Raw genomic sequence first — 12441 nt, 5'->3', positions numbered from 1 at the left:
TCCCACAGCTGAAGTGGTAGCCACAAGAGGACACAGGTTTAAGGTGCTGGGGAGTAGGTACAGAGGAGATGTCAGGGGTAAGTTTTTTTACTCAGAGAGTGGTGAGTGCATGGAATGGGCTGCCGGAAATGGTGGTGGAGGCGGATACAATAGGGTCTTTTAAGACACTGTTGGATAGGTACATGGAGCTTAGAAAAATAGAGGGCTATGGGTAAGCCTAGAAATTTCTAGGGTAGGGACATGTTCGACACAGCTTTGTGGGCTGAAGGGCCTGAATTGTGCTGTAGGTTTTTCTATGTTTCTATGTTTCTAAGTGTTTCGACAAGCACTTGACTCACCAAGGAACAGGAGGCTATGGATCAAGTGCTGGTAAATGGGATTGGGGTGGATATTACTTGATGGCCGGTATGGACATGGTGAGCCAAAGGGCCTGTTTCTGTGCTGCATGGCTAACATGGGCAGTGTGAAGCTTGCTGAACTTGGGAAATCCTTAATCACCAAAGGGAGGAATGCGCCTATATCATGAAGCATGGCCTAATGTAGAGACACAAGAGACTTCAGATGCTGGAATCTGGTGCAACTCTCATTGTCTTGGTGTAGCAGCCAGCATAATCAAAGACCCCACCCATCCGGGACATTCTCTCTTCTCTCCTCTTCCATCGAGTAGAAGATACAGGAGCCTGAGGGCACGTACCACCAGACTTAAGGACAGCTTCTACCCCACGGTGATAAGACTATTGAATGGTTCCCTTATACAATGGACTCTGACCTCATGATCTACCTTGTTGCGACCTTGCACCTTATTGCACTGCACTTTCTCTGTAGCTGTGACACTTTGTACTGTTATTGTTTTTACCTGTACTACATCAATGCACTCTGTACTAACTCAATGTAACTGCACTGTGTAATGAATTGACCTGTACGATCGGTTTACAGTTTTTCACTGTACCTCAGTACAAGTGACAATAATAAACCAACTCCAATAACAATACCAATGCTGGAGGAACTCAGCGGGTCAGGCAGCATCTGTGGAGGGAAATGGACAGATGATATTTCGGTCGGAGACCCTTCATCTGGACTGAGGAATGAGAGAGGAGACAGCTGGTATAAAGAGGCGGAGGGAGGGGTTGGGGTAAGAGCTGGCAGGTGGTTGGTGGATCTAAGTGAGGGGGGTGATAGGCAGATGAGGGAGGGGGGAGTGTGGGAATGAGGTTCGTTAGAAGGTCTCCAATATGCTTTGACATGAGCTTACCTTGTAGGTAAAAGATGGGACTTGCAGGCTATTTTTCCAAAACTTCTTCGACGTCGATCTGGACAGGAGCTTCATGATTTTCTTGTATGGGATTATGTGGCCACTTTTGAAACTGCAAGTGTTTTTGCCAGGCTTATTGAACAATTCACATCCACCTGCCTGAGAAATGCAGGGGTCGAAAATTAGTTGATGGACACAGTTACTTCATCAATGGAATAACACAATAACTGGTTCTCCAGTGTAAAGCCAGAGAAACCGCTGAGAGGCCAAGTCAATACTGGAATAAAATAGAACATTAAACTTGTTTATATAACAGGTTAAGTTGCTGAAATAGTTGGCAAGCAACTTAAAAAAAAGCTACAATATTGTGCTGTTGTAAAATACAATTAGATATTGGTTAAACAATTAGGTATTGCATTTTGGGAGACCGAACCCGGCAGGGTAGTGTAGCGGTTAGCATAACGCTATTACAGCGCCAGCAACCCAGGTTCAATTCCGGCCACTGTCTGTAAGGAGTTTGTACGTTCTCCCTGTGTCTGTGTGGGTTTCCTCCGGGTGCTCCGGTTTCCTCCCACATTCCAAAGACGTATGGGTTAGGAAGCTGCTGGCGCCAGAAGTGTGGCCACACTTGCGGGCTGCCCCCAGAACACTTTACGCAAAGATGCATTTCACTGTGTGTTTCGATGTACATGTGACTAATAAAGATATCTTAATCTTATCTTAATCGTAGGACTTATACAGTGAATGATAGGGCCACTGGGCAGTGGGCAGTGTTATGGAACAGAGGGACCTAGGAGCACAAGAGCATAGTTTGCTGAAAGCGGCATCACAGGTAGACAGGGTGGTGAAGAAGGTGTTTGGTACGCTGGCCTTCATCAGTCTGGGCATTGAGTATAGGTGTTGCGAAGTTATGTTGCAATTTATAAAAGACAGTTGTGAGGCTGCACTTGGGGCACTGTGTACAGTTTTGGTCACCCTGCTGTAGGAAAGATGTTATTAAACTGGAAAGAGTGCAGAAAAGATTTACCAGGATGTTGCCTGGACTTGGGGGCCTGAGTTACAGGGAGAGGTTGTGTAGATTGGGACCTTATTCCCTGGAACGTAGGAGATTGAGGGGTGACCTGATAGAGGTGTATAAGATCATGAGGGGCATAGACAGGGTGAAAGCACACAGTCTTTTCCCAGGGAGGGGGTGCTAAAAACAAGAGGGCAGAGGTTTAAGATCAGAGGCAGAGATTTAAAAGGGACATCAGGGGCAGCTTCTTCACACAAAGGGTGATGCATATTTGGAATGAGCTGCCAGAAATAGTGGTTGAGGCGGGCACATTAGCAACATTTAAAAGCCACCTAGATAAGTACATGGATAGGAGAGGTTTAGAGGGCTATGGGCCAAATGCGGGCAGATGGGACTCGCTCACTGGTCAACACAGTCGGCATGGATGAGTTGGGCTGAAGGGCCTGTTTCCGTACTGTATTATCCTATCACAACAGTTAAGTTATCAAAGGGATAACATTCCAATTTCTTGTGTAATGTAGGCTAATGCTTTCTACTTACCTCATGTAAGTGCTTGCAAGTATAATCAATACCAAACCAGGGAACGCCCAATATGAGTTTACTGGGAGTGATACCCAGAGCGATATATGCAGAGATACCTAAGTAAGCAAAACATATCTGCGATTAACATTGAAACTGGGCTAGCAAATATTGAACTGGAAGGTCTTATTATGTATACCTGATAACACTTTATCGTAGGGAGAATTTGGCTTTGCAAAGCAATCATGATTGCTTGGAGTGTTCATATTATAACCCATCACAAACAGGGAGTCAGAGTACTCTGGAAATTTTCTGTATTCATAGCATCGACCATAGGTACATTCTGGGGACCAGGGCATATTTACTATGACCTAAGGAACAAAGAGAGATAACAAAAAGTTAACTGCAGCTTAGGAATGATGTTGAATTCTATTTGAACAAACCATAGGCACATGTGATTCATGGCAACTTATGAGTTTATTTTGTTCCATTATCAGTTATTTTTATTTTATTTCACTGAGCATTTACCTTCTGTTTCTGATATCCCAGACGAGGGCAGATAAGTCAGTAAAACCTTGAAGCGTCAGTTAATACAATGCATTGAGCAGTTGGTTTTGTTGCTGACTTAATTGTCAATATATTACAAGGATGTTTTAGAACATAGAACACTACAGCACAGTACAGGACCATCGGCCCACAATATTTTGCCGACATGTTATCCTGCTCTAGGATCTATCTAACCCTTCCCTCCCACATAGCCCTCCATTTCTCTATCAGTCATGTGTCTGTCTAAGAGTCTCTTAAACGTCCCTAATGTATCTGCCCCCACAACCTCTGCCGGCAGTGCGTTCCACGCACCCACCACTCCCTGTGTAAAAAACGTACCTCTGACATCCCCCTTATACCTTCCTCCAATCACCTTAAAATGACACCCCCTCATGTTAGCCATTGTCGCCCTGGGAAAAAGTCTCTGACTGTCCGCTCTATCTATGCCTCTTATCATCTTGTACACCTCTATCAAGTCACCTCTCATCCTCCTCCTCTCCAAAGAGAAAAGCCCCAGCTCGCTCAACCTTGCCAGGACTTGAGGGACTGAGTTATGGGGAGAGGCTGGACAGGCTAGAACTTTATTCCTTCGAGCGTAGGATCTTACAAAGGCGTATAAAATCATGAGGGGCATAGATAGGGTGAATGCACACAGTCTTTGCCCCAGGGTTGGAGAATCAAGAACTAGAGGGCGTAGGTTTAAGGTGAGAGGGGAGAGATTTAATGGGAACCTGAGGGGCGGGTTTCTCACACAGAGGGTGGTGAGTTTATCACATGAGCTGCCAGAGGAAGTGGTTGAGACAGGTACATGGACAGTTGGACAGATACATGGATAGGAAAGGTTTAGAGGGATATGGGCCAAACACGGGCAAATGGGACTGGCTGAGATGGGCATTTTAGTTGGCACGGACCAGTTGGGCTGAGGGGCCTGTTCTGTGCTGTTTGTCTTTGTGACTCAATACTCTGATTCATTTAGGGTCATAGTCATACAGCACAGAAAGAGGCCCTTCAACCCATCGAGTCCGTGCCAACCATCAACCACCCATTTACACCAACCCTACACTGATCCCACTTTATTCTCCCCACATTTCCCATCAACTCCCCCCAGATTCTACCCCTCACCCACACACTAGGGGACAATGTACAGCGGCCAATTAACACACCAACCTGCATGTCTTTTGGATGTGGGAGGAAACTGGAGCACCCGGGGGAAACCCACGCAGTCACAGGGAGAATGTGGAAATTCCACACAGACAGCACCAGAGGTCGGGATCGAACCCTGGTCTCTGGCGGACATGAGTTGGAGAAAATGTAACACAGGGAATTACAAAGTGGTACCAACCAGTGGGAAGAGCCAGGATGCAAAAAGGGACAATTCTAAAAGGGGCACGTGCAGAGAGTGACCCGGGAATAAATGGGGACTAATCTATGAAGGTGGAAGGGCATGTTGGGGAAATGGTTCCAAACATCTGTGGGATCCAGAACTCTTTAAGCAGTGGCAGAGGCACAAACACACGCAGGTCGCATTGCACAGTGATATAACATGGTCCTGACGCTGGGTTTCGACCCAAAACGTCGACAATTCCTTCCCCCCCCCACAGATGCTGCTTGACCCCCTAAGTTCCTCCAGCAGGTGGCAACAGGGCTCCGCACTCTGGATGGGATGGTCTCAGGGAGAATACAGAGAGTTCGCGGAGTGGTTCCAGGGAGTTGGAGCAGAGAGGGGGGCATGGCAGAGGAATCCACCATCACAGAGGGTCTGTAGAAAGGAAATCAAGAAACTCGGGAAGGAGATGCGTTCAAAATGACTGGATAGGGAAAGCCCTTTCCCACAGTGAGGATGTGGAATCCTTTACCTACAGCACCAGGCTGAATGAGGAACAATGTAGTGCTTTAAAGAAAAGCACTTCAAAGCAATTATTGCATATAAACAGTGGGAAAAATGTGAAGAATTTTATGTGGGGCCATGTACAGAAAGTTTTGAGAGAGGCACAGTGGGGCAGCTCGTAGAGCTGCTGCCTCACAGTCCCGGAGACCTGGGTTCGATCCCGAACTCCGGCGCTGTCTGTGTGGAGTTTGCACGTTCTCCCTGTGACCACGTGGGTTTCCCCCGGGTACTCCGGTTTCCTCTCGCATCCCAAAGACGTGCGGGGTCGGTGGGTTAATGGGCTGCTGTAAATTGCCCCCTGTGCGTGGGTGAGGGGTTCATGGGAATGTGGGGGGAATAAAAGACGGGATTAGTGATGGGTTGGTGTCAATGGGTGGTTGATGGATGACACGGATTCAGTGGGCTGAAGGGCCTGTTTTTGTGCTGTGTGACTCCATGAGAAGAGGATGGGGGACTGTATCAATTGATGGAGGATGGTGGAGCCTCTACTTCCTCAGGAGGCTAAAGAAATTCAGCACGTCCCCTTTCACACTCACCAACTTTTACAGATGCACCATGGAAAGCATCCTATCTGGATGCATCATGGCTTGGTACGGCAACTGCTCTGCCGGGGACCGCAAGAAACTGCAGAGAGTTGTGGACACAGCTCAGCGCATCACGGAAACCAGCCTCCCCTCGGTGGATTCTGTCTATACTTCTCGTTGCCTTGGTGAAGCAGCCGGCATAATCAAAGACCCCACCCACCCGGGTCATTCTCTCTTCTCTCCTCTTCCATCAGGCAGAAGATACAGGAGCCTGAGGGCACAAACCACCAGACTTAAGGACAGCTTCTATCCCACTGTGATGAGACTATTGAACATAGGTTGAGATGGACTCATGACGACACAGTCTACCTTGTTTGACCTTGCACCTTATTGTCTACCTGCAATGCACTTCCCTGTAGCTGTGACACTTTACTCTGTATTCTGTTATTGTTTTTACCCTGTACTACCTCAATGCACTGTGGAATGAATTGACCTGTACGATCAGTATGCAAGACAAGTTTTTCACTGTACCTCGGTACAAGTGACAATAATAAACCAATTACCATTACCTTGATGATACTGTTAGCCTTCCTGAAGCAACATCAGGGTTGAAACGTCTTACACCAGAGGGCATGCATTTAAGGTGATAGGGGGTAACTTCCAAGGAGATGTGCAGGGCAAGTTTTTTACACAGAGATTGGTGGGTGCCTGGAATGTGCTGCCTGGGGGTGGTGGTGGAGGCAGATACGAGAGGGGCGTTCAAGTAGCTGTTAGATAGGCACATGAATGTGAGGGAAATGGTAGGATACGGACATTGTGCAGGCAGAAGGGATTAGTTTAGTTGGGCTTTTTATTACTAATGAATTGGTTCGGCACAACATTGTGGGCCGAAGGGCCTGTTCCTGGACTGCTCTATGTCCTATGTTCTAACACACCATGAAGATGGACTGGACTGGATGATGGAAGCAGATTGATGGTAACTTTCAAAAGGCAATTGCATAAGTACTCCAAAGGTGCCACAGGGAGAGAGCAGGGGAGAGACTATTTGGAAAGCTCTAGCAAGAGAAGACACAGGTACAATGAATCAGAGGGTCTCCTGTGCTACATCAATATTAGAAGTTGGAAGAAGAACTTTGGGTTCAAGTATACAATACCAGAAGCCTCTTCATTTGTTTATTGCTGGGCTGTACCAAGTTTACTACAGATTCAAATAGCATTGGATTTCAATTTACATATTGAAAAAAAACTGCATTTACCTTCATACTTAATTGGAAACTAAATGCACCACATTTAATGCGAATATTTTATTTACCTTTGACTGGGGTATTTCTTTGTGGAATGTTTGATAGACTTCACGAACTGCTTGAGTTATTTTGCGAGATTTAGCAGAATACTTTGCAACAGCCTCATCCAAGTGTAAGTTGAATCCGTCCATAAATTGACTTTTTACCAACTGCACATTTTTCTTGATCCAATCTTTTCTTTTCTGTGGGCTCTTTAAAGTGCGGATTGGTGGTAAAGTTCCTGATGATCCGTGAAGAACATTTGATATGAGTACGGTATCATGCAGAACACAGCACCCTAAATAATCTTATTGGACAGGCAGGAAGTCAGAGAGAAGGTTTAGAATAACAAACAAGATGCTGGCAGAACTCAATGGATCAGGCAGCATCTATGGAGGGAAATGGACTTAGAGCATAGAACATGGAACACTACAGCACAGTACAGGCCCTTCGGCCCACACTGTTGTGCCGACATTTTATCCTGCTCTAGGATCTATCTAACCCTTCCCTCCCACGTAAACCCCAATTTCTCTGTCATTCATTTGTCTATCTAAGAGTCTCTTAAATGTCCTGAATGTATCTGCCCCCACAACTTCTGCCGGCAGTGCAATCCACACACCCACCACTCTCTGTGTAAAAAAACTTGCCCCTGACATCCCCCTTATACCTTCCTTCAATCACTTTAAAATTATGTTCCCTCATGTTAGCCATTGTCGCCCTGGGAAAAAATCTCTGACTGTCCACTCAATCTATGCCTCTTATCATCTTGTACACCTCTATCAAGTCACCTCTCATCCTCCTCCTCTCCAAAGAGAAAAGCCCGAGCTCGCTCGACCTATCCTCATAAGACATGCTCTCCAATCCAGGCAGCATCCTGGTAAATCTCCTCTCTAAAGCTTCCACATCCTTTATAGGAAGGGTGTGGAAGCTTTAGAGAGGAGATTTACCAGGATGACAGTCGACATTCTGAGTCAAGAGCCTTCATCTGGACTGAAAGAGCAGAGGGGAGATGGTCAGTATAAAAAGGTGAGGGGGAGGGGTGGAGCAAGAGCTGGCAGGTGAGAGGTGGATCCAGGTGAGGAGGGGTGACGGGCAGATGGAGGAGGGGAGAGTGGAGATGGTGACAGAGGCTGGGAGGTGAGAGGTGGAGGCAACAGAGGGCTGCAGATGGTGGGATCTGATAGGAGAGGAAGGTGGGGCATGGAACCAAATAAGGGAGGTGGGGAGGGCAGGTGGGAACAGTGGGGGGGGGGGTCCAGTGGGAAGAGTGTGTGACTGACGGTCAGATGGAGTGGGTTGAGGAGGGGAAAGAAATAGGGGTGATGGGGTACTAGGGAGGAGGCAGTGCAGGAGGAAACGAGTAGATCAGGAGGAGAGAAAAGGGACAGGTGGTGAGGGGGAGGTGGGAGCAGTTTCCCTGGAGTTTGGAGAATTCAATGTTCGTGCCTTTGGGTTGCAGACGACCCAGACGGGATGTGAGGGGCTGTTCCTCTAGTTTGTGTTTGGCCTCACCCTTGCAGTGGAGGAGGCCGAGGACAGACAGGCGGGGTGGGAATGCAGAGAGGAATTAGAACACATGAACAGGCCCCTCTGTGCCGACTATGATGCCAAATTCAACTAATCCCATCTGCCTGCACGTGGTCCACATCCCTCCACCCCCTGCCTCTTCATGTGTCTGTCTAAATGCCGCTTAAATGTCACGATCATATCTGCCTCCACCACCACCCCTGGCAGCCCGTTCCAGGCGCCCACCACTCCCTGTGTAAAAAAAACTTGCCCTGAACATCTCCCTTAAACTTTCCCCCTCTCACCTTAAACCCATGCCCTCTGGTATTTGACATTTCCACTCTGGGAGAAAGACTCTGTCTACTCTGTCTATGCCTCTCATGAATTTATAAACTTCTATAAGGTCTTCCCTCAGCCTCTGATGCTCCGGAGAAAACAATCCAAGTTTGTCCAACTGCTCCCTATAGCTAATACTCTTTAATCCAGGCAACATCCTGGTGAACCTCTTCTGTACCCTCTCCAAATCCTCCACACCCTTCCCGTAATGAGATGAACAGAATTGCATAGAATTTAGAGTGAAGTTGCACTCAAACAGTGCTTTGATAACCTCAGGACATCCTTAATTCATTATTTTTAAATCAGATCTCTCTTGTTTTGCAAGTGGATGTGGGAGTTAATTAGTCCCCAGCAAGGACCCAAGTATAGAAATTAGTTAAATATCCAGTTGGTATTTCGGTGGAATTGGCTAAGTGGTGAACATTGACCAGGAAACCAAAAGACCTCCCTGTTCTTTAAACAGTGCCATTGGGGTCTTTTACAGACAGGTGAAATCTTTGTGTAATGTACCACATGAAACAGAACACCTCTGGCAAAGCAGCACCTCCTCAATACACTGTCATGTGCAAGGCATGGTTAGTAAGTTTGCAGATGACTCTAAAATAAGTGGTATAGTGGGCAACGAAAAAGGTTATCAAAAATTACGGGGGGACCTTGATCAGCTGTGTAAGTGGGCCGAGAAATGGCAAATAGAGTTTAATTCGGATAAGTGCGAGGTGTTGCAATTTGGAAAGCCAAATCCAGGTAGGACTTTCACAGTGAACAGCAGGGCCCTGGGGAGTGTTGTAGAACAGAGGGATTTTGGAGTACAAGTACATGGTTCACTGAAAGTGGAGTCAGAGGTAGACAGGGTGGTGAAGAAGGCTTTTGGCACGCTGGCCTTCATCAGTCAAGGCATTGAGTATAAAAGTTGGGAGTTCATGGTGTGGTTGTACAGGATGCTGGTGAGGCTGTACTTGGAGTATTGTGTTCAGTTTTGGTCTCCCTGCTATAGGAAAGATGTTATTAAACTAGAAAGAGTGCAGAAAAGATTTACAAGAATGTTGCCAGGATTTGAGGGACTGAGTTATCGGGAGAGGTTGGACAGGCTAGGACTTTATTCCTTAGACCACAGGAGACTGAGAGGTGATCTTACAGAGGTGTATAAAATCATGAGGGGCATAGAAAGGGTGAATGTACTCTTTTTCCCAGGATTGGGGAATCAAGAACTAGAGGGCATAGGTTTAAGATGAAGGGGGAAAGATTTAATAGGAACTTGAGGGGCAACCTTTTTACACAGAGGGTGGTATCTATGTGGAATGAGCTGCCAGAGGAAGTGGCTGAGGCAGGTACAATATGAACTTTCAAAAGACAGTTGGACAGGTACATCGATTGGAAAGGTTTAAAAGGTTATGGGTCAAAATGGGACACCTTGGTCAGCATGGACCAGTTGGGCCGAAGGGCCTGGTTCCATGCTGTATAACTCTATGACTCTAAGTCTTGGAGTAAATCCAAAACATCATGACCCATTGGGGAGTTACGATAAGCCAACACTAAAAGTGACCAAAGGTGTAGTCAAGGACATAGGTCTTGAGAAGCAGAGACAGGAGTAAAATAGCCAGTTGGAGCGGATCACTGGGAAGGCCTAGAGAGCAAGATCTCCTCAGATAAAGGTTCTGCCATTAGTGACGGTGGAGCAGAAAGGTCACAAAGCTGGAGGTGAAGTATGTGTAATTCTATCACGCAAACTAACCTCCCCTCCATGGACTCTGTCTACACTTCCCGCTACCTCGGGAAAGCAGCCAGCATAATCAAAGACCCCACCCACCCCGGTCAATCTCTCTTCTCCCCTCTTTTGTCAGGAAGAAGATACAAAAGCTTGAGAACACCTACCACCGGGATCAATGACGGCTTCTATTCCACTGTTATCAGGATCTCAAACAGATCTCTCGTACACTAAAAGATGAACTCTTGATCTCCACATTTAGCACGTTATGGCCCCTGCACTTTATTTGTCTAGCTGCACTGCACTTTCTCTGGAACTTCAACACAATATTATAATTGTAGGCCCTTCGGCCCAACTTGTCCATGCTGACCAGGGTGCCCACATAAGGTAGCCCCATTTGCCTGCATCTGGCCCATATCCCTCTAACCCTTTCCTATCTATGTGTCCAAGTGTCTTTTAAATTTTGCTATTGTACCTGCCTCAACCACTTCCTCTGGCAGCTCGTTCCATATACCCACCACCCTCTGCGTGAAAAAGTTACCCCTCAGGTCCCTTTTAATTCTTTACCCTCTCACCCTACACCTAATGACCTCTGGTTTTTGCTTCCCTTTCCCTGGGAAACAGACTGAGTGCATTCACCCTATCTATGCCCCTCATGATTTTATACACCTCTGTAGGGTCACCCCTCAGTCTCTTACGTTCCAAGGAATAAAGACCCAGCATGGCTAACCTCTCCCTATAACTCAGGCCCTCGAGTCCTGGCAACATTCTAGTAAATCTTCTTTGCACTCTGTATTCTGCATTCTGTTTTCTTCTTACTACCTCGATGTAATTAGGTCTGGAATGATCTGTCTGGATGGCATGCAAAACAAAACCATTTCACTGTATCTCGGTACATGTGACAATAACAAACCAATACGTTCCCCCCTTTCCTCAAATGCCAAGGTATTTCCATCAACAATTCTATGCAGTAACAAGTCTATATTTCCATCACACACGGCAATGCTTTTCCTTTTTAGATCTTAGTGATTATCTTACATCAGAGTCAAAGTCGAGTTTATTGTCAGATGCACGAGTCCATGTGTGCACAGGTGCAGTGAAAAACTTACTTGCAGCAGCATCACAGGCACATAGCATCAGATAAGCAGCATTCACAAGAAAAACATAAACATAGATAAAGCACCAATTTTACAAGAAAGAACACAATTAGAACAAAAAGCAAAGTCCATTTTAGTGCAAAGTGATCAAAGTGGTTACAGTGTTGCTAAGCTGTACTGATTAGGGTTGTGCTGGTTGGTTCAAGAACCGAATGGTTGAATAGTTACCTGTTGAATCATTAAATTATGGAGGTAACAGAAGGAGACATTTGGTCTGTCTGTACTCCAGAACCTGGAAGAACAACTCACTCCCTCCCACTGGCCTGCTCTTTGCTCATAGCTCTTCAAAGGAATTTTTCTCAATTGCCCATCCAAATCCCTTTGGAAAACTGACTCCCCTCTTTCCATCGCAGCCAGTGAATTCCAGAATCCAGCAATTCCAAGTGCAAAGGCTTTCCTCATACCAGCAGTTTGAATCTACGACCCGTACTTCAGGAGGCAGAAAGATATTTAATACTTCTGTAATAAAATGAATTACCTCCCAGAAGAACTCGAACACCTTTTGCATGAGCATAGCACAAAAGTTCAGGGTCATATTTTCTTGAGGCTATAATGGTTGTGATTTTAGACCATGTGTAATGCTTCCAATCCATTCCTCCTGTGTCATAGACAATGACCTGGCGTAATATAATGGTTCTCAGTTACACATTAATACAAAATCCCCCCATAAAAACTGTTACCCCGATCTACATTACATCGCACAAGTTGTT

General features: G+C 46.2%; 1 protein-coding gene across 1 annotated transcript in view; it reads left to right on the top strand.

The window, feature by feature from the left end:
- Positions 1–407: 407 nt before the first annotated feature.
- Positions 408–12441, top strand: part of LOC127568907 (atrial natriuretic peptide receptor 2-like) — a 138594-nt gene continuing 126560 nt past the window's right edge. Inside the window, exon 1 of the mRNA XM_052013163.1 lies at positions 408–416. Within this exon, the coding sequence (XP_051869123.1) occupies positions 408–416 (9 nt within the window). The remainder of the gene's footprint in view (positions 417–12441) is intronic.

This window comes from Pristis pectinata, chromosome 3, assembly GCF_009764475.1.
Source record: "Pristis pectinata isolate sPriPec2 chromosome 3, sPriPec2.1.pri, whole genome shotgun sequence".
In the NCBI taxonomy this organism is placed as follows: Eukaryota; Metazoa; Chordata; class Chondrichthyes; order Rhinopristiformes; family Pristidae; genus Pristis; species Pristis pectinata.
Note: the sequence above shows the minus strand (reverse complement) of the source record. Positions and strands in the feature narration are given on the sequence as shown.